Source organism: Syngnathus typhle, linkage group LG19 (genome assembly GCF_033458585.1).
Source record: "Syngnathus typhle isolate RoL2023-S1 ecotype Sweden linkage group LG19, RoL_Styp_1.0, whole genome shotgun sequence".
Taxonomy (NCBI): Eukaryota; Metazoa; Chordata; class Actinopteri; order Syngnathiformes; family Syngnathidae; genus Syngnathus; species Syngnathus typhle.
The window spans coordinates 3,762,851-3,782,540 of record NC_083756.1 but is presented as its reverse complement, the minus strand read 5'-3'; the positions used below and the strand labels follow the sequence as shown (position 1 = coordinate 3,782,540).

The window sequence follows — 19,690 nt, the reverse complement described above, 5'->3', positions numbered from 1 at the left end:
GAAGCGGCTGTTGTGTTATTGTCCTCAAAGCTAAATTAAAAGAAAGAAAATTCTCCCTGGGGGAGGTCACCGGCAGGCACATTGCAGTTTCCTAAAAATGCAGTTCCAATAATTCAATTTAACTGGAAAGAGAAGCTTTCTTGCTTGTCTTACGTTGTTTTGCGCCCTGCATCTGTCAGTCTGAGTGGATTTAATTTCATTTCAGTCAGATTAGACCTTGCTTGTAAGTGAAATGTTTCTCCAAACTTTTGTGGGGTGAGTTAACCCGGGTTGACAGATGTTGATGCGCTTTAAGGCGAGCGCTTTGTTTACCTGCTTATCAGCCGTCCATTGCTTATTGGTGGACGACCTGCAACCTCCCCCGCCTGCCTGCGCTATATTTATCCCCACCGTGCCCTTAAAAGGCTGCGGCTGCTGCTGGGACACACTGACATTTGTTGGGGGTCCTGGTATTATTTTGTTGGAGTGCACCGCAGTCTTGCTCACCTGCTGCAGCCACTTTCTTACTTCCTACCTGCTTCATTGTGGAATTGCCCCCTTGAAGTTGAGCAAGTGACCTGCAGGGGGGGTAAGTGGTAACCGTTCCGCGGACGCAAAAAGGTGAGTTTCTGGCGAGAAAGGTGCAGCATGTGACAAGTTGCCTGTATATTAACGATACATGTTCAGCGTGGACGAACATGTTGCGAGAAGTTCTCGGACGCTAACCTAGCAGAGCAAAATCCGCAGGCACCCGCAAGCATGTCTACCTCAGTACCGTTCTACCGCAAGTACGGACGCAGCTACGACAGGGGCTACCGCTACCAGTCAGGGAGCGGGTACTCGGTCCGGACCAGCGCCGGCACCAGAACCAGGGGGTAAGACTCAGGAAGCCCTCCCCATGGTCTCCCCCCTCTTAACGCCACTTGCAGATGAAGCTCCATCCTCACTTGGGATCATCTCCATTCCATTGCGCCCACACCTGAGCATTACTGCATGATGACTTCATGCATGCAGAATTCAAGCTTCATTTTACTAACGTCTTGGAAACGACAAGGCATAATTGCTGCACCCATGCAGAATCCTCGTCGCTCCAAAAGCATCACTTATCAGGTGACGCATAAAGCAGCAAGAAAATGGATGGATGGATGTTTGTTGATCCATTAAAGTTGCATCATTGTCAAAGAGACACACAAACATGGGGACTGATATTTATATCAATTTGTGGACAAATATGAAATGCTCCAAAAAAAGCATCTTAAGCAATTATGCCTCATTTGTTTTCTGGGTTTGGCCCCAAAATGTTTGCCTTGAGTTAAAGTCCAAGCAGTCATCATTCAAAATTCAGTGCGCTAACAGAATGACCGAGGCTCGGCCTAAAAATTATTTGTTGGCATCCAGAAAGTCATTTATCAGATATCCTTTATATCCAGCACGGAGCTGGAGCTGAATCTCATGGATACGAACCAACCAAGAGCCTCCTCGGCATCCAAGCCGCAGCAGCACGTCGGACATCTTTAAATACACTTGCTCGGAGCGTGCGAACACCCCCAGGGGGTTTAGGTTTTGTTAGCGCCACATGATCTTTCGCTTGGGCACCCCACCAAGACCCCGGGGTGAGGAAAGGGGGGCTAACGATGCAGCTGCCAGAGACTATGTCTGGATGATATGCTGCTTGATGACACTTAGCCTTGTTCAGACACTAACTCGAAATGAATTGATGGTCAATAACAACAACCACAAGAGCAGATATCAAGTTCCGGGCTGATGTGTGGTTGGTCACGTGTAACCTGTCCAATCACATTCCGAAAATGCTTCCCTTACGCCTCAGCCTTGATCGGTCATCACAATCCCGATCCGACCCGCTGCCCAAGAGAGCCAACCCCTCCTACTTGGCCGTGGACCGAGAGAACCAAATCATCGGCTACGTGGTGCCCGTCTTCAGGACCAGGTAGCGTCTTATGTTTGGAATCTGGAAACATTGCGGTGCTCACTACCGGCGCTCATCTAGTCAAGAGTTTGCGGCGGGATATTCGGACGAGAGCAGACTGCGGAACACTGCCACCTACATGGAGCGCCGCGACATGTTCACCAGCGGTCTGGAGATGGAGCGCTCGGAGCAGATCTCCAGGAAGGAGACCATGCGTGAGTCAGCCCAGCGCATCTCCTTGAATAAAACGGTCAGTGGGGACCAGGGGCGAGAGGCAGGGTTCTTCCTGGAGTGCGTTCTCAACCCTCTTTGTTCGTAGCTCTACGAGCATGAGGAGCACTTCAAGCGCATGAACGAAGACAGCCTGATGCACGTCCCGGAGTTTATCATCAAGCCTCGCTCACACACCGTGTGGGAGAAGCAGTGCGTGAGGCTGCACTGTACCATCAGCGGCTGGCCGGACCCCCGAGTCGTCTGGTAGGCCTTCAAGAAGACGCCCGTCATCCCATTGACTTTCATCAGAATCCTCCCAAATGTAAACATTCTTCTTATAGGTACAAAAATAACGTGGCCATCGACCATCTTGCCAATGCCGGGAAGTACAAAATCGAGAGTAAATACAGCGTCCACTCACTGGAGATCAACAAGTAGGTGCCGACTGGCCTTTCCTGATAAAATCACAAGTGCACAATTGTTTAGAACTGCTTGAAACACTTCTTTTGAAACAAACGATTGCGACTCTGAGCTGAATGTGTGCTGTCGTGGTCTGCACCTGGTGGACGTGACATCACCAGCTGTGTTTATTTATAGCAACGGTATTCCTGGCTGGGAGTTCCAGAGCGCCTTACCGTGGTCACATAGTGGGTATTATTTACATGACGTGGAGGGGGGGGGGGGTTACGGTCATGACAGAATGTGTGCATTGCCAGCATCGCTAACCTAACCTTCTCTTCTTTCCAGGTGCGATTTCGAGGACACGGCCCAGTATCGCGTCTCGGCCATGAACGTCAAGGGGGAGGTGTCCGCCTACGCCTCGGTTGTTGTCAAAAGTGAGTCATGAGCAATCCCAAAAATTCCCATCCCAACTGGATTTCAACATCACAGTTTTGGGATGCCACTGTGATTAGCGGCCCTTTTGTCCGGCATGCGCCCCTCGACATCTGGCAAAACGCGCTCTCGTGTTTCCAATGCAAAGAAAACATAGTAACGGCTGTCATCACGCAGGGTTCAAAGGGGAAGTGGACGAGTTCCTGCCTGCTCCTAGACGTACGTATCAACTCAATATGTGGCTGAATTATGTCATGTCATATATTTCATGGACGTAAAAACTGAGGACCGGCAAATGCTGCACCAAATGCAATCCGCCTTGTGACGGAAAGTTACTTTCAACAAGAATGACAATACGAATACTTTTGGTATTTACTTGTTGTTTCCTTACTGCTGCTGCAGGGACTGGTGTGAAAGGTAATTGGGTCACATGGTTCTTGTGTGGCTAACATCACCTAGCCAAAACAGTGTGCATGCTCACCCTCGGTACTGTTTTAACTCATTCCTAGTTCTCTTGTCAATAGTAATAAGAAGAGTCTACTCTTAATTTATCTTTGGACTCTTAAAATTAACCGTCATTGGTGGTTTGGAGGTGGAAATTTATCGTCGTTCATCACCATTGGTTTGCGGTACCTCACTAGTTTAGTGCATGACCACACCCAGTTAAATCAGCAAACAGCTTTTGGCGACCTCGTTTGGGTAACGCTGGTTCTCACCGGGTTCCTTCCAGATGGTCCCGTGTCCGAGTACGGCATCACCTTCCAGACCAACATCGTCGACAATTTCGGTGTGTCCTTCGGCAAGGAGGGCGAGACCATGAGCTTGGGCTGCACTGTCATCATCTACCCAGCTTTGCATCACTACCAGCCCGAGGTGCAATGGTACAGAGACGGTAAGTTAAATTCGGACCGAGTCTTTTTGTTGACTTTACATTTTCGCGGCGTCTCCGCAACGTAGGGGTTCTCCTGTCCCCGTCTAAGTGGAATCACATGCACTGGAGTGGTGACAGAGCTACGCTGACCCTTACGCACCTGAACAAAGAGGACGAAGGACTCTACACTCTGCGCGTCACCACCAAGTCCGGATACAAAAGCTACTCCGCCTATGTCTTTGTGAGGGGTGAGCTCAAATCTGAAACATTGTCGTTAGCTGTTTTTTCATCTGTGACTAGTAAATGTACAAGAGGCCCCACTCGTGACCCAGAAAACCATTGATGACAAAAACAGGTTTGTCATAGTAGCAAGATGAGCTTTGCCAACTGTGCCATGGAGTCAAAGCCAACGTGACGTTCTCCAATCAAAATGTTTTAGTATGAGCTGCTGCTTTGGAATATCTTCAGCAGAGATGCACCGCCATGGAAAAAGAGGCCAGTGAAGCTTATCATGGCCGGTGTGCTCTTGGAAACCATCTGGCATTTCCAATCTGTCCCACTTGGCGCATGGCGGGAATACCACAACACTCATCAGCCACTGTCAAGGTCTTCTTCAGTCGCACTATTCTAAGTGGGCTCAGATATGGAATGGTCCCATGATATAATCCAATCATCTGCATAACAGACCCAAGGGGAAAGAAATGATATTTTAGCGCAGGGTTGATTGAAACCGAAATAACCGACATATTGCTTGATGTCATCGAGTCAAAACGACTGACCTTTCTGCTCCGTCCAAGATGCTGAAGCCGAAGTGGAAGGAGCACCGGGGGCCCCCCTGGATGTGTGCTGTCTAGATGCCAACAAGGACTACATCATTGTCTCCTGGAAGCAGCCGGCAGTCGATGGTGGCAGCTCCATCCTGGGTTATTTTGTGGACAGGTTAGAAAAGAATTAAAAAAACGATTCTCACGCCAGTTCTGATCACAAGCTTGCAATACGTGCAGGTGTGAGGTCGGGACAACCCACTGGATCCAGTGCAATGACACTCCTATCAAGTTTGCCCGATTCCCGGTCACCGGCTTGGTTGAGGGTCGCTCCTATATCTTCCGTGTGCGCGCCGTCAACCAGAGCGGCATGAGCCGTCCGTCCCGGGTGTCCGAACCCGTTGCCGCCATGGACCCGGCCGATCGCGCTCGCATGAGAGGTACCGTGCTTAAGATATTGTTTTAAACAGCAAATGCTAGACAGAATCTCCATCCTCTCGTTGTCAGGTAACACTGCACCTTGGACCGGCCAGATCATTGTCACGGAGGAAGAACCTGCAGGTTTGTAAGATCATCAATGTCTTAAAAGCAAACGAACAAAAATAATTTTATTTTTCAGTTCAGAATGTTGATTCTTTCTGATTTGTGGCTGTTTTGGCAGAGGGTATTGTTCCTGGCAGACCTCAAGAACTGCAAGTGACCGAAGCAACCAAGAACTACTTGGTCCTCAGCTGGAAGCCACCCGGCGAGAAAGGCCTGGAAGGTGTCATGTACTATGTGGAGAAGGTAATCAAACAGGTTCAGAACTAATGGAAACAGAAAACACATGATCATCTCCCCTCAGTGTGTCTCAGGCACAGACAGCTGGCAAAGGGTGAACACGGAGATCCCGGTGAAGTCGCCTCGTTTTGCGCTGTTTGATTTGGCGGAGGGGAACTCTTACTGCTTCCGCGTCCGCTGCTGCAACGCCGCCGGCGTCGGCGAACCATCCGACCCCACCGAGGCCACCACGGTTGGCGACAAGCTCGGTCAGAAAGCCGCTTGGTCACGCGTGTATCCGGAGATCCTCGGTTATAACGCTGGAAAATGTTGGGATCGGCAGATACGCCATCCGCGCCGAGCAAAGTCGTCCCTACGAGGAACACGGACACGTCGGTGGTGGTATCCTGGGAAGCATCCCGTGACGCCAAGGAATTAGTGGGCTACTACATCGAGGCGAGCGTTGTGGGCAGCAACATCTGGGAGCCATGCAACAACAAACCCGTCAACGTGACCAGGTCAACCTTAACTTGAATTTCAACAATCCAAGGCTAACCCAGATCTCCTAGATTATATTGAAATATTTCAACTCCATCTTTTCAGGTTTATATGCCACGGTTTGACGACGGGAGAGAAGTACGTGTTCAGGGTGAGGGCTGTGAACGCCGCAGGACTTAGTCCGTTCTCTCCGGAATCAGAGCCTGTGGAGGTGAAGGCTGCGATTGGTGAGGAAAAGCATCACTGAGATCTCATTAAGGGAACTGAACTGATGTTTATGGTCAAGCATATGAGACATGTGGCATCTGATCACCAGTGTTCTCTTGAGCCATCTTGCACTCCCACACTGTTCCACTCCACCGTGGTTGCACTCCACCACCCTGTCACTGTTTTTTGTCTGCTCCGCCCCACCCACATCCACCAAAACCAACCCAACCACCAGCTGCCTGCACAGCCAGAGGCGGGTCAGGACTTGTAGACTTCCTCTAGTTTGGGTCAGTGAGATCCAACTCAGCGGTTGTTACAAACCAGCCCAAGAATCACACAACCAGCATCCTCCCCTTTCCCTTCCCTTTTTTTCTCATCCGTCTCGGACACGCGTCGTGTCGGCAAATCACTCCCCAGTGTTCAAGGTACCAGCGCACGGACCCCCATCAAAATCAGGCGACTAACCTCGCTCTCTTGGAATGTTCTGCTCATTGCCTTGCACGGTCTCAATCAGATATTCGAGATACTCTGCAAGAGCCCTTGTAAACCTCTTCAGCTTCCAACCTAACACATTTCTAGCCTTTAACTGCAACTTGGCATGTTTCTTTCCCACCTATGAAGCACATTTATTGCAACGATGTCCTTACTGGAGAAATTCAATGAAAGGATGCAGAATTGTTGCAATAATGGGAAATGCATTGGCATTGTGAACAGTAATCCCTTCCGCGAATTTGTAAATAGTGAAAGGCAAAAACGTGGGCGATTACTGTCATGTGTTTGTCTGCATGTTTTCATCACTTGTTGGCCATCTTGTCTTCATTGTCTTTGCCAGTTAGATTGTTTAGTTTCTAAGTTTCTATCTTGTTTTTTGTTTTTGCTTTTAATTGCAACTGTAATCTTGTGCTTGTGTTTAAAAGCAGCCTCTCTTGATTCTCTCTGCTAACTCCTGTAGGGGGCGGCATTCCTCACGGTGTGTTGCCGGAGACGGGGCCGGGGGGTAACGATGACCGACTAACCGCGCACAAGCCGTACTGGACGGGCGCGCATGACACTGTCCAGCTCCCCGCTGACACAAAAAGCAAAGCTCGGGCCGACCCTGAGTTCCCCGAGCGGGGGTCTGAGGTGGCGGCGGTGGCGGCTAGCTCTGGCCCCTCGGACGGCAAAAACCACGAGTCCGAGAGGGGCGGCGTGGCTCAGGCTCTGGTTAACGGGTCGCCCTCAGAGCCACCGCCGGGCTTGCTTTGTGAAGCACGCACTGATGTAGCGGCACACTTAGGCTCGCCAGGCGTCGAGGGGCCGGCTAAAAAGACAGCCCCTGGGGCCAAGCGGGCATGCGGGTTGTCAGTAGATGCTTCTGCTAACAAGGAGTCAGCGAGGCCAGACGCACGGGCTGAAGGTGAGCACCGGATGAGGCCGGAAAGAGTAAAAACAATCCTCTCCAAAATGCTCCCCCATGCACTCATGACATTCAGACAACAGGTGGCAAAAGCTACTCCCACTCTTAGGTAAAAAGCAGACTCAAAAATGTGAAGACCCCATGACATCCCAGTCCGCTTTCCCCCCACTGACATATCAAAATGAGTCGATGACCAGGAAAAATGTAACTCATTTTCACATCACTGCACATGACCAATAGGTGGCGTACTCCTGTGGCGTACTGCCGTCAGGTAAGTCACTGTGAAACCGAACTAACTCCCAAGCAGCCACGCTTAGACCACGTGCTGGCTCTCCACAGCCTTCCCACTTGGGGGGGCGCGTTGCCTTGTTGCCCCGAAGACCCTTAGGCGCCCCCCGCCTACCCACCACCACCACCAAATCACATCATAAGGATGTCAGATGATCACACGCTACCAGTAACCAATTGCTATCTCTTTTAGGTGTAATCTGACATCAACTAACAGGCTTAATTAGCCCAGTACTTAGTTAGCCTGCCTTATTTTAGCTACCTTATCTTAGCCTGGGTTAGCCTGACTTGAATGTGAAGATGATTTTCTATTTAAAGCTCTTTAAAGTGTTATATACCAAACATATACAGTGATCCCTACTTCGCGTTTCGTTTATCACGGCTTCACTACATCGTGGATTTTTTTTCCAAATTAAAAAAACATTTAAAAGTCAAAGTAAAACTTTTAAATTGAGGAAACGTGTCTAACCTTTAGGACAATGTAGTATTGCTCCAAATGTTCGTTTACATTCCTTTAGAAGTCCGTTTTCGCGTGTTAGCACGATTGCAAATTAGCATCTTTCCGCTAACTCATTAACCTGCCCAGTACTTCTTGTTGGTGACCGTACTTTGCGGATTTCACTTATCGCGGGTGGTTTTTAGAACCAATTACCCGCGATAAACGAGGGATTACTGAAATAATTTGTATCTTTACACAAGGACAGAAATATTAGTTTAGCATAGAGTGGAAAAACAATGGAGGATTGTTAGCTAGGCTGATTTGAGTTTGCGTGTCACCTCAGCGTCACCTGCACCACCGTACGGAATCAGTGTGCTGGAATGTGTACGCGACTCCATGGTGCTGGGGTGGAAGCAGCCCACCTTCATCGGAGGGGCCGATATCAGCGGATATTTTGTGGACTACCGTGAGGTTGTCGACGGTGTGGAGGGAAAGTGGCAGGAGGCCAACATCAGGGCGGTCAGCGAACGTGCCTACAGGGTGAGTCCAAAAACAGACTTGATTAATCTGTTGTTTTGGCAGAAAGGTAAACACACGTTTACCTCACAGTGTGTTTGCCTCGCAGTGCTGAGGTTCTGAGTTTGAATCTCAGTTTAGGGTTTCCTGTGTAGACCATGCACGATTTACCCAATGTTAGCGTAGTTTTTTGCGAGAGACTCTAAATCATTATTTGTGAGCAGGTGACTGATCTGAAGGAGAACAAGAAGTACCAGTTCCAGGTTCGGGCGGCCAACATCGCGGGGGTCGGCATCCCGTCGCTTCCCAGCGACACCTTCTTGTGCGAGGAGTGGACCATTGCCGTTCCAGGTGCGAGGATCTGTGCATAAACAGCTAGCCTATCGTCTTTTACCGTTTTTTTGCACCCCAGGACCTCCTCACGATCTCCAGCTGCGAGAGGTGCGAGGCAACTCCATGGTGTTGCTGTGGAAATCTCCGGTGTACCAGGGGCGTGATCCTGTCAACGGCTTCTACGTGGACATGAAGGAGGCGGAAGCCCCGGAGGAAGCCTGGCGAGGACTCAATACCAAGGTCACGGAGAACAGCTTCTTCAAGGTGCTGTCGACTCTTCCCCAACGCCAGGGAGACGGCTGCCATCAAACGATTGCTCGATCCTGCAGGTGAAGAATCTGAAGGAGCAAGAGTCGTACGTGTTCCGAGTGCGTGCCCAGAATCAGGCCGGCGTGGGGAAAAGCTCGGACATCTCCGAACCGGTCCAAGCCGTGACCAAGCCCGGTAGGAAAGTGACGTAACGACTGGTCACTGTGCAATGTTTAACTCGCATCCCGTCGCAGGCACCAAGGAGATCTTGGTGGACGTGGACGACGACGGCGTCATCTCTCTTAACTTCGAATGCGCCAACATGACACCCGACTCCAAATTTGTGTGGTCCAAGAACTACGAAGACATGGACGACTCGTCACGCTTGACCATGGAGACCAAAGGGAACAAGTGAGATTCCAGAAACGGGCTCACCAAAAAACAGGCCCTCGCTCAGGTGATAATTCTGATTATTCCGTTCAGGTCCAAAGTTACCTTCAACTCACCCGGAGAGGAAGACATTGGTATTTATTCATGTCTGGTCACTCACACGGACGGAGCTTCATCCAGCTATACCATCTCGCCTGAAGGTAGGACAGTAATGCTCTATGGAGACAATAAAGTTCAACAGTTTCAGCCCATGTTGAGATGTCAAGATTTAATGTGTTGCCTGTGACAGAGATGAAAAGGCTGCTGGAGATCAGCCACGATCACAAGTTCCCCAGTGAGTACCTCCACAGGACTGTTTCCAACTAGAAGTCATTCAAGTCAATTTGTTTTCCTCACTCATTCTCGCTAGCTATTCCCCTCAAGTCGGATTTGGCCGTGGAGATGCTGGAGAAGGGCAGAGTTCGCTTCTGGCTGCAGGCCGAGAAGATTTCAGCCAATGCCAAAGTGGACTACGTGTTCAACGACAACGTGATGGCCCAGGGCGAGGTTGGCCGACGAGCCAGAAGGCAGATCCTTCTTCTTCTTCTCAACAGTTTGAAACCAATCTTTGATGTTTTTGTTGCCAGAAATACAAGATGAACTTTGACAAAAACACCGGCGTGGTTGAGCTGATCATGGAGTCGCTGATGCCTGAGGATGAAGGCACCTTCACCTTCCAGATGCAGGATGGAAAAGCCACCAACCAGTCCAGTTTGGTACTCATAGGAGAAGGTAGGACGTCCAAGAAATGCCATTCCAATAGTGTCACAGGGCGATAAAGCGTGTTATAGCTAGCCTTAGCCATCTTGTCACATGATGTGTCCAGTAGAGGGCGTACTGTATGCTTTTCCTGTTTCAGTGTTCAAGGATCTGCAGAAGGAATCCGAGTTCCAGAGGAAAGAATGGTTCAGAAAGCAAGGTTGACTTTACATTTATACATATAAATCTCCATCTTTTGAGTTGATTCTCCATTATTTCAATGTTCCAGGTCCTCACTTTATTGAGTATTTGGGCTACGAGGTCACTCCAGAATGTTGCGTGGTACTCAAGTGCAAGGTGACACTCATCTGTCGCTTGATTTATTGGAATGTTTGTATTTTTACATGACCACGCTGTGTTCTGTTCTCGTGGTGCATTCAAGGTAGGAAATATAAAGAAGGAGACGTCGGCGTTGTGGTACAAGGACGGCCGGGAGATCAAGGCCGACCAAAATTTGGGCTTCACTGAGGGCGTCCTAAAACTGGAAATAGCTCAGGTGAGACTTTTGTTTTTTCCCAGCCAATCAGCAATAAGAGGATTTAAAAAATAAAAAATAAAAAAAATCATACTTAAATACTGTAATCTTTAAGTTAAAAAAATAATGGCCAACATTTTTATTTAATTAATATTTCCTTCTTAATTTCAGTTTTTTTTTTTTTTTTCAATTTACCCAACAGCCAAAATAATGACCTAAAATTAAAAGACATCATCATTTGTGTGTGCTCATATCACCAGCCATTAAAATGAAATCAATATCCTAGGCATGACCTGCATCTGTCTGTCTGTCTGTCCCGTTGATGCCCCATGCTTGGCCCCATCGCGCCTGCCTCAATATCGCCAATGTTAATAAAGCTGCTTTTCCCACTGCAGCCCGACCCGCCCAGCGACTCTGCAGACGTCCATATGGCGAGAATGCTTAAAGTTGGGATCATTTGCTAGATTTTTTTTTTTTTTTTGCATGCTCGCTTGCTTATTATTACATTTATGTACTCATTCATTTTTAGTTAATCCATGTTTGCTTTGCTTTGTTTGTTGGCTTTTTTTTTGTACATTCATTTAGACTAGAGCTGTCATTTTTTTTATTACAATTATTCCTTTGATTAATCGGATAACACAAACTACACAACTACACACGCTCATCAATCTGCTTTCATGAACGACCATGGAAACCAGACAACGACTGAGAGTCTGAAGAGGACAAGTTGAAATTAAACTAGATGACTAAAGTAATTGTTGATTAATTTGATAATCGATTAGTTGTCAATTAATCGATTCATTTGGACACTTCTAATTTGCACTGATTTCCTGACATTGCAGCTTTTCCGCGACATTATATACCCATTTGACCCTTGTCTTGACAGATTTCCAAGAAGGACGCCGGCGTCTACGAGACGGTCCTGAAAGACGAGCGAGGACAAGATACGTCCAAGTTAAATCTGACTGACCAATGTATGGAAACCTTTCTTTCCTATGAAAGTCATCATTCGTACTACTAGGAAGATATTTATGACCAAAGATATTTTCTGGCAGGTTTCAAAGACCTGATGAGCGAAGTCTTCAACTACATCGGTAAATTGAACGCCCGTCCTGTGCAGTTATGGTGATGCAAACCAACGGCCGCAAAAGCTAATTGGCTTTTTACAGCTAACTCATCCACGCCGCTGAAGATCACCAGCACGGATCAAGGCATCCGCCTCTACACCTTTGTCAGCTACTATAATGACCTGCTGCCGGTCACGTGGCATTACAAGTGGGTTGGCTTGACAACATTTCAAGTCTGTTGGCTTTAGGGCACTTTGCTTTCTCTTGCAAGAACTTTAATTTGGTCTTCTCCCTCCAGGGATTCAGCCATCGCCTTCTCGGACCGCTTGAAGAGCGGCGTGGTGGGCGACCAGTTGTGGCTGCAGATCAGCGAGCCCACCGAGAAGGACATGGGCAAATACGCCATTGAGTTCAACAGCAATGACGGCAAAGGCGGCCTGAGGAGGACCGTGGAGCTGTCGGGTCAAGGTCAGTTGAGCTGTCTGCTTTTTTGAGTGGCGGCGGGCTGCTTCTCACCATCGTGCGCTTCATCTTTTCCAGCGTACGAGGACGCGTTGGCCGAATTCAAGAGACTCAAGTGAGTATTTATTTGCTTTGTTGCACTTGAAGAATTTGATTGACGCGTTTCTCGTCTTCTTCAGAGCGGCTGCTATTGCAGAAAAAAGTAAGCCACATTTAAGCTTTTCATTCATCCATCATTCGTTTTTGTCATCTGACCGAGTTCCTTGTGATTGTTCAGACCGGGCCCGAGTGGCAGGAGGCCTTCCCGATGTGGTCACCATCCAAGAGGGCAAGGTGAACCCTACCAAATGCGTCAACATTTCCTCACATGGAGCTAACCCGATGAACGCCCCCCCCCCCCTTTTTCCGACAGGCGCTCAACCTGACCTGCAACATCTCAGGCGAGCCGTTGCCCCAGGTGACGTGGCTGAAGAACGACAAAGAGCTGACGTCAGACGAGCACTGCATTCTACGCTTGGAGTCGGGCAAGTTCGCCAGCTTCACCATCACGGCGGTCAGCACGGCCGACACGGGCAAGTACAGCATCCTGGTCAAGAACAAGTACGGCACCGAGAGCGCAGAGTTCACCGTAAGTGTCTTCATCCCCGACGAGGTGGCCGCCCGCAAAAAATGAGCCCGCCCCATCTCCTGCTCAATGTGTGTACCTGGACAAAAGCAAACAAAACAATGTTGATGTTGAAATTGGTGCTGAATGTAGACCAGGTCAAAGGTCATGAGATACTAGCAAGCCAATACTGCTTTCAAATGTTTCGATTTCAACGAGAACGTCTCGCTGTTTGTTTGTAAAAGCTCAACGGACTAATTGTGTTATCTTTGTTTTGCGTTAGCGACTGTCGCTCGACATGTTTGACCCCTTTTTTGCAAACGGGTCAGAACTTACTGCTCACTCCATACAATTTCATCCCATTAGCTTTTCTTTGTTGCAACTAAGTAAGTTGATATTCACCACACATCAAAATATGTATCCATCTGAGAAGAAGTGAGCACAAGACTGACATTATTTGCGGCAAAACGCGGTCACACATGATCACCAGATTGTTTGTTGTGATGATCAACTTCCACCGCCCGTCCAATGTGAAGATCACCGATCGCCATGGCGATATTTGCCACCTCCACCCTCACTGTTAGTCTTTTGTGTTTGCCAACGACACTAATGATAATAAAAAAAAAACAAGCATGAACTTCCCCCTCAACCTCACCTGTGAGTTGTCTCCCTTTTTCCTGAACTGGCCTCCACCTTGTCACCATCCACGCCCTTCACTCCTGATTCCTGCAGCCTCACATCTGCCGCCAGCATGGACACCAACCCGAATCCAAATATTTGCTCAGCAGTTGACTTATGATAGTCTGAAAAATCAACATTTTTAAACAAAAAATATTTTTGCGATCAGTTGGGCACGGTAAGTAGAGGAACTGGTTCTCCCATTTACTGACTTTTTATTTATAGTGTACATGATGGTTTACTATTTTTAGCTGGACGTGATCGAGGGAACGCCCGACCTGGGCGTGACCTCTTACTGGACCGACGCCGAGGGTAACGTGGTGTTTGGTGCCAACACTCCCGAAGACAAGATGAAAACGACCGTCACGGGGATGCGGAAAGGTAGCAAGTTGGTCGAGAATCCATACAACAGTTTCCATCAAAATGTCTTCCTTTTACAGACTCCAGAGCGGCAATTGAGAAGATGGACAACTTGACCAAGAAGCCAGAAGAAGAAGAAGTCACCGTTGAAGATGTTGGTGATCAAATAGATTTAGTCTGAACTTCAGGACTAAACAGGTTGTTTGGAGTGGTCACGGAACAAATTCCACATGTATCTCAAGGCACCGCTCTTCTCATATGTTTCAACATGTACCTCTATGCTTTTATATGTGCAAATATATAATTCCACATTCTTTTTTTCGCTTTTCTATATGGTTTGTGTTGCTTGGACTGTTTTCACCTGTGACATCATCGCTCTAATAAATAAAAAAAGGAGAAAATGAAAAGAAAGGAAATTTTAGTTGCAGGTCAGGGCGGACAAAAGCCACCTTGTAATAAATTCAATTTAAAGCCAAATCTATTTTAAACATACGCGATAGCCGCGGTGACGTCACCACACCGTCCGCATCACGTGCTGAATTCGCTGCTATCGGGGATTTAGAAGATTTAAAAAGAACCCGAGGTGGAGGACGAGAACGCAGCGGCAGGTGGTCCTCCAAGACAGGTGGGAACATTTAACCTCACGAATAAAAAGTTGTGCATTTGTTCTTTTGTCGGCCCCGGAGTCATTGAAACCACTCGAAATGACTGACGTCATTTTTGCTGACTTTTTTTTCCTACTTTTTTTTCTTGTCTGAAATGTTCTGTCAGCGACATTAATGTTAATATTTCAGCGCAGACATTCGTGGCAACTTTTGTTTCTATTTCTTAAAACGTATCAATTAAAAAAATGGAAAGAAAAACAAAACATAGTTCTGTCATAACCGAGCGCCGAATTGTGTTCCTGAACTCCTCATGGTTTAAAAAAGTTTTTTTTAACTACGATAGAATTAACTCTTATTTAATCCGATATGAATATTTTTCTAATGATTAGAAAAAAACTTATTAGTATCAGTAATCTACCTCCACAAAGGCAATCATCCCTTTTGCTCCCTTTTGATTGGCTGTAGTCATTTAATAGATTTATTATTGTGCTTTGTGTTGTTTTTGTTTTTAGAATGATGCATGATAAATATAATTTCAGATGCTCACGTGTCGCTTGGATGTACGGCACACGCAGGCTAGGGAAAGCTAGATTTGCAGACTAATCTGCTAAACAGGATTAACACTACTTAACGTCTCTCTCGCCCCATCGGGTGTCATGGTCAGGTTTATGTTGTTGACTAAGGATTTTTGTTTTCTTCATAGAACCCTCAATGGGAATTCAATGGCAATATAATTTGGTCATTTTTGTGTTATGTGGCAGGCGGCCATCAGAATGAACTACGTGGGTCAGCTGGCAGGCCAGGTTCTGGTAACCGTTAAGGAACTCTACAAAGGTATCAATCAGGCCACGCTATCGGGCTGCATCGATGTGGTGGTGGTGCGGCAGCCTGATGGATCCTTCCAGTGTTCCCCCTTCCACGTACGCTTTGGAAAATTGGGAGTGCTGCGCTCCAGAGAGAAAGTGGCGAGTGACTCATGAGATTCACCAAAGTCTACCAAGATTCTCTGGAGTCTCCCTAAATTTGGGAGGCTCACAAAATAAGCTCTTATGATCTTGCAGATCGACATAGAAATAAATGGAGAAGCGGTGGAGTTGCACATGAAGTTGGGAGACAACGGTGAGGCTTTCTTTGTCCAGGAGATAGAACAATCCGATGTAAGTTACACTTAAGACATAAAAAAAAAAAAAACTATGACTTTTTATCTTAAATTTCCTTGAATGCTTACAGGAGATGGTCCCAGCCCACCTGGCGACCTCGCCCATCCCCACAAACAACGCCCTCAACAAGAACCAAGGTCGTTCCCTCAGTTGCCCGGAAGAGGCGGGGGGTAGGAAGCGGAAACGGCGGCGGCGGAAGCACAAGGCCGAGCCCCGCAAGGAGGATCAGAGCCGGCCAGTAGGGGGCGAGGTGGAGCTTCCTGGGCTCAGTTCGGATGAGGAGATAACCTCATGGTGAGTCAAATCCTAAAACAACTTGGCCATCTTGGGATTGGCTGTGGCCCACCAGCAATTGAAAATCCCTTTTTTTTTTTAGGGCATCGCCAACAACAAAGGACAACTTTGGATGTTCCCCGGCCACCAGCCTCGAGTGGGACAGCTACCCCTTCTCCGATGGTGACTGGCCCCCCTACATGAAGTGAGTCCATCGCTCTGTCCATGTTGGCGACCCAAAGACAAATAGTTGGATCACTTTGTGCTCTGCTGGCAGCGTGTTATCTGAGTCGGCATCGCCCAACAGCGACTCGGAGCTGATGGTGAAGACAACCTTCAGAGCTGAGGCCCACATGCAGTGGAGCTGGGGCGAGTTCCCGGAATCCACAAGGGTAAAATCAATTTATGTCCACTGCTAACCGAAACGACTTGAGAGGCGGTGTCTCTTGAAATTAGCCAAACAAGATTTGCTGAAAGATTTTTCTTGAAGCAGGTGACCAAAAGGGAGAGCTCTGATCCAAAGGTGCTGACGATCACCCCCTCGGAGAACACGCATTTCCGGGTTATCTCTGGCCAAGAACAACAGAATGAAGATCTTCTCTGCAGCATTGTCAAACCCCAAGCCCAGAAAGCTGACGTCAGCGGGAAAGTTCCTCGCAAGCCCAGGTGGAGCTCGACTCCGCCTCGCCGCAGTGAGTCAGATACCAAGTCCGCAGAGATTGCCGTAAAGACTCGAGGTGAGCTTAAATTGCACAAGTCTCACAAAATTTGCTAAAAGATTTGTCAAAGTCTCGCAACCACCTGAGTTGCATCTTTCAAAACAAACCGGTGTCAAGAAGACTCAAAAAGGATGTGGTGCCCATGAGAAGAACAGGAAGTGAGAAAACCAGTCATCCTTTTTTCTCACGACACGATCGCTTCTCTTTACTGAGGTGTGAGGAAGAGGAGTCAACATCAGGGACCAGAAGACATCTACCTGGACGACCTGAGCGCACTTGAACCGGACGTCATCGCTCTTTATTTCCCCAAGAGGTAAAGGTGACATGCTAACATGCTAACACGGCTTACCGTGTTTTAAAGGACAAAAAAAAAAGTCCACCTGCGTGTCCAGCGAGTCGGACCAGGTTTCGAGGTCCTGGAGGGAGACGACTGCGGCGGGCGGCAGTGGTGGGAGTCACGGGGATAGCGGGGCGGAGTGTCTTTCCGACTCAGCCGCCGACCTGCCCGACGTGGCGCTGTCGCTTTGCGGCGGCGGCGACGGGAGCGCTGACTCGGAGATCGACGGCGGTAAGCGGCAACACCGGCGCCACCTGTAGGATGACAATGGAAGACAACAAATTTTGCACATGCAGAAAAATTCCTGGAATACAAAATCGGCTATCATGACTTTGCGGAAAACCCCGCACTCATCGATGATCCCAATTTGGTGGTTCGGATTGGACACAGGTAAGATTACCTTGCTCGAAACTTGGTTGTGTCAATCACGTTCGTCATTCGATCTCTCTCGCAGATATTACAACTGGACACTGGCGGCACCGCTCATCCTCAGTATGCAGGCTTTTCAGAAGAACCTCCCAAAAGTAATTTGCTCATGCGATTTGTGGCTATCACAAGATTTGCTGAAATCTTTTGTCAAAGAGTCTTGAGATTTGCTAGTGTCCTGACCAATAGGCCACAGAAGAAGCCTGGGTGAGGGACAGGATGCCTAAAAAGTCAGGGCGATGGTGGTTCTGGAGGAAGAGCAGCGTCAAGCAGGTAGCCAGACCTCTTCACAATTTACAATTATGTAACATGCAATACTTGCTTTGTGTTCAGTTGTCCACAGAGAGCAAGCTGGAGCCGCAGAAGACTTTGACCAATGAGAGTCCAGCTCCGGACACGGACCCTAAAGCACAGTGAGTCGTCACCTTCAAAACATCTGGGTTACCCAAGATGATTTTTGCAAACCTGAAAAAGTGCCGATGAAAGTTAAATGCTTAACCTTCCTTCAGAGAGAAAACCTCGGAGTGGTCGAGCGACGACGAAAGCAAAGAGCTCAACGACGTGACCGCCGGTCCCGCCTACAGGAAGTCCCTGCGCCTGTCATCGGAGCAGATCGTAAGACCCGATCACGTCAAGCTTGAAAAGAAAAGCCTCAACACGACCTCCGTACCCGCAGGCGGGTCTGAAGTTGAAGGCGGGTCCCAACGACGTGACCTTCAGCATCACCACTCAGTACCAGGGAACGTGTCGCTGCCAGGGGACCATCTACCTGTGGGACTGGAGCGACCAGGTGGTCATCTCAGACATCGACGGCACCATCACCAAGTACCGCAATCTTCCTCCTCTTCTTCTTAATGGCTTTTGAACCTTCTTGTAAGTTTTCTTTTGTCACGGCAGGTCAGATGTGTTCGGTCACATCTTGCCTCAGCTGGGCAAAGATTGGACGCACGAAGGCATCGCCAAGCTCTACCACTCTGTGCACCAGTATGTTTGCTCTCCCTGCTCTTGCGACCCAAAAAGTCTCGCTTATTCAGTTCCGCTTTTGCGTCAGGAACGGTTACAAGTTCCTGTACTGTTCGGCGCGGGCCATCGGCATGGCGGACATGACGCGGGGGTACCTGCAGAGGGTCAACGATAGGGGAACGCTGCTGCCCCGGGGGCCGCTGCTGCTGGCGCCCAGCAGCCTCCTCTCGGCATTCCACAGGTACACGTGCACATGATCACGCATGTCGCAACACGATATAACCATGAGTCGCCGGTCTCGTCAGAGAGATGATCGAGAAGAAACCCGAGAAGTTCAAGGTGGAATGCTTGTCGGACATCGGGAAGCTTTTCTCGGCCGGCGAGCAACCCTTCTACGCCGCGTTCGGCAACAGGGAGAGCGTGAGTACGCGCTGTGTTTCTGCATTGCGACGTCGCCGTCTTTCAATTGGCTGTGAAATTCCAGGACGTGTTAGCCTACCGGCAGGCGGGCGTGTCCGTCTGCCGCATCTTCACGGTGAACCCCAAGGGCGAGCTGATCCTGGAGCAGAGCAAAGGCAACAAAACCTCGTGAGCGCAGGAAAGAACAGTTCTAACCTTAAATCGTGATCGAATAAAAATCAAAATATCGCTGGTTGTCAGGTACTCGCGTCTGAGCGAGCTGGTGGATCACGTGTTCCCGTTGCGTGGCCGCCAACACGCCGCCGCCTTCTGCTGCCCTGACTTCAGCGCCTTCTCGTACTGGAGGCAGCCCGTCACGCACGCCTGCTTGGAGGAGCTGCTGTGACGACGGACGCTTGTTCTCCCTCATCTTCACTTTGTTGCTCATTTTATGGAGTTGAAAACAACACGGATTGTTCACGTGAAAGGAACGTTCGTCGCGGGAGCGGATCTCATGCATTTGTTTCAATAGTTTTAATGTGTGAGCAACTTGAAGTTTGTAAATGTTTTGGGTGGTGATGATGATGACATACATATATCTAAATATGAATTTCAATGTATTGTTTTTTACTATTGTGATCTATTTTTATATTATTAAGAAAGAATTGGAACGCAAGTATACAAACCACAGTTTGAAAATA

At 48.5% G+C, this 19,690-nt stretch overlaps 2 protein-coding genes and 1 long non-coding RNA gene across 7 annotated transcripts; 2 read left to right on the top strand and 1 right to left on the bottom strand.

Annotated features, from left to right (window-relative positions):
* The first annotated feature begins 418 nt into the window (after positions 1 to 418).
* myom1b (myomesin 1b) lies at positions 419 to 13,723 on the top strand. Of its 5 annotated transcripts, XM_061265310.1 has the most exons (39): positions 419 to 600; positions 727 to 854; positions 1,808 to 1,927; positions 1,988 to 2,156; positions 2,226 to 2,383; positions 2,461 to 2,553; positions 2,867 to 2,955; positions 3,131 to 3,172; positions 3,356 to 3,370; positions 3,684 to 3,845; positions 3,911 to 4,072; positions 4,622 to 4,763; positions 4,829 to 5,028; positions 5,096 to 5,149; positions 5,250 to 5,374; positions 5,433 to 5,616; positions 5,691 to 5,865; positions 5,951 to 6,072; positions 7,005 to 7,448; positions 8,519 to 8,715; positions 8,916 to 9,042; positions 9,104 to 9,288; positions 9,354 to 9,468; positions 9,528 to 9,684; positions 9,757 to 9,863; positions 9,953 to 9,997; positions 10,073 to 10,209; positions 10,290 to 10,434; positions 10,562 to 10,621; positions 10,691 to 10,758; positions 10,844 to 10,957; positions 11,823 to 11,910; positions 11,992 to 12,030; positions 12,106 to 12,211; positions 12,302 to 12,471; positions 12,544 to 12,580; positions 12,645 to 12,667; positions 12,743 to 12,798; positions 12,878 to 13,723. In XM_061265310.1, the coding sequence occupies exons 2-39, from the start codon at positions 739 to 741 to the stop codon at positions 13,136 to 13,138; spliced, it is 4,809 nt and encodes a 1,602-aa protein (XP_061121294.1). In that variant the 5' UTR covers positions 419 to 600; positions 727 to 738; the 3' UTR covers positions 13,139 to 13,723. The 5 variants fall into 5 exon arrangements, with proteins under 5 accessions (XP_061121294.1, XP_061121296.1, XP_061121295.1 ...); XM_061265312.1 differs by lacking the exon at positions 727 to 854; XM_061265311.1 differs by lacking the exon at positions 3,356 to 3,370.
* LOC133143447 (uncharacterized) lies at positions 13,422 to 18,236 on the bottom strand. Its single transcript, XR_009710414.1, has 4 exons — positions 18,093 to 18,236; positions 17,602 to 18,030; positions 17,245 to 17,455; positions 13,422 to 13,872 (listed from the first exon to the last, which is right to left on the bottom strand). It is a non-coding gene; the product is annotated as an uncharacterized LOC133143447 (long non-coding RNA).
* LOC133143444 (phosphatidate phosphatase LPIN2-like) lies at positions 14,659 to 19,650 on the top strand. Its single transcript, XM_061265315.1, has 19 exons — positions 14,659 to 14,732; positions 15,474 to 15,869; positions 15,943 to 16,166; positions 16,249 to 16,350; positions 16,423 to 16,537; positions 16,639 to 16,882; positions 17,078 to 17,177; positions 17,257 to 17,432; positions 17,498 to 17,591; positions 17,656 to 17,725; positions 17,817 to 17,900; positions 17,961 to 18,040; positions 18,137 to 18,242; positions 18,304 to 18,452; positions 18,525 to 18,611; positions 18,679 to 18,831; positions 18,896 to 19,010; positions 19,075 to 19,178; positions 19,251 to 19,650. The coding sequence occupies exons 2-19, from the start codon at positions 15,762 to 15,764 to the stop codon at positions 19,393 to 19,395; spliced, it is 2,256 nt and encodes a 751-aa protein (XP_061121299.1). The 5' UTR covers positions 14,659 to 14,732; positions 15,474 to 15,761; the 3' UTR covers positions 19,396 to 19,650.
* The last annotated feature ends 40 nt before the right edge of the window (positions 19,651 to 19,690 follow it).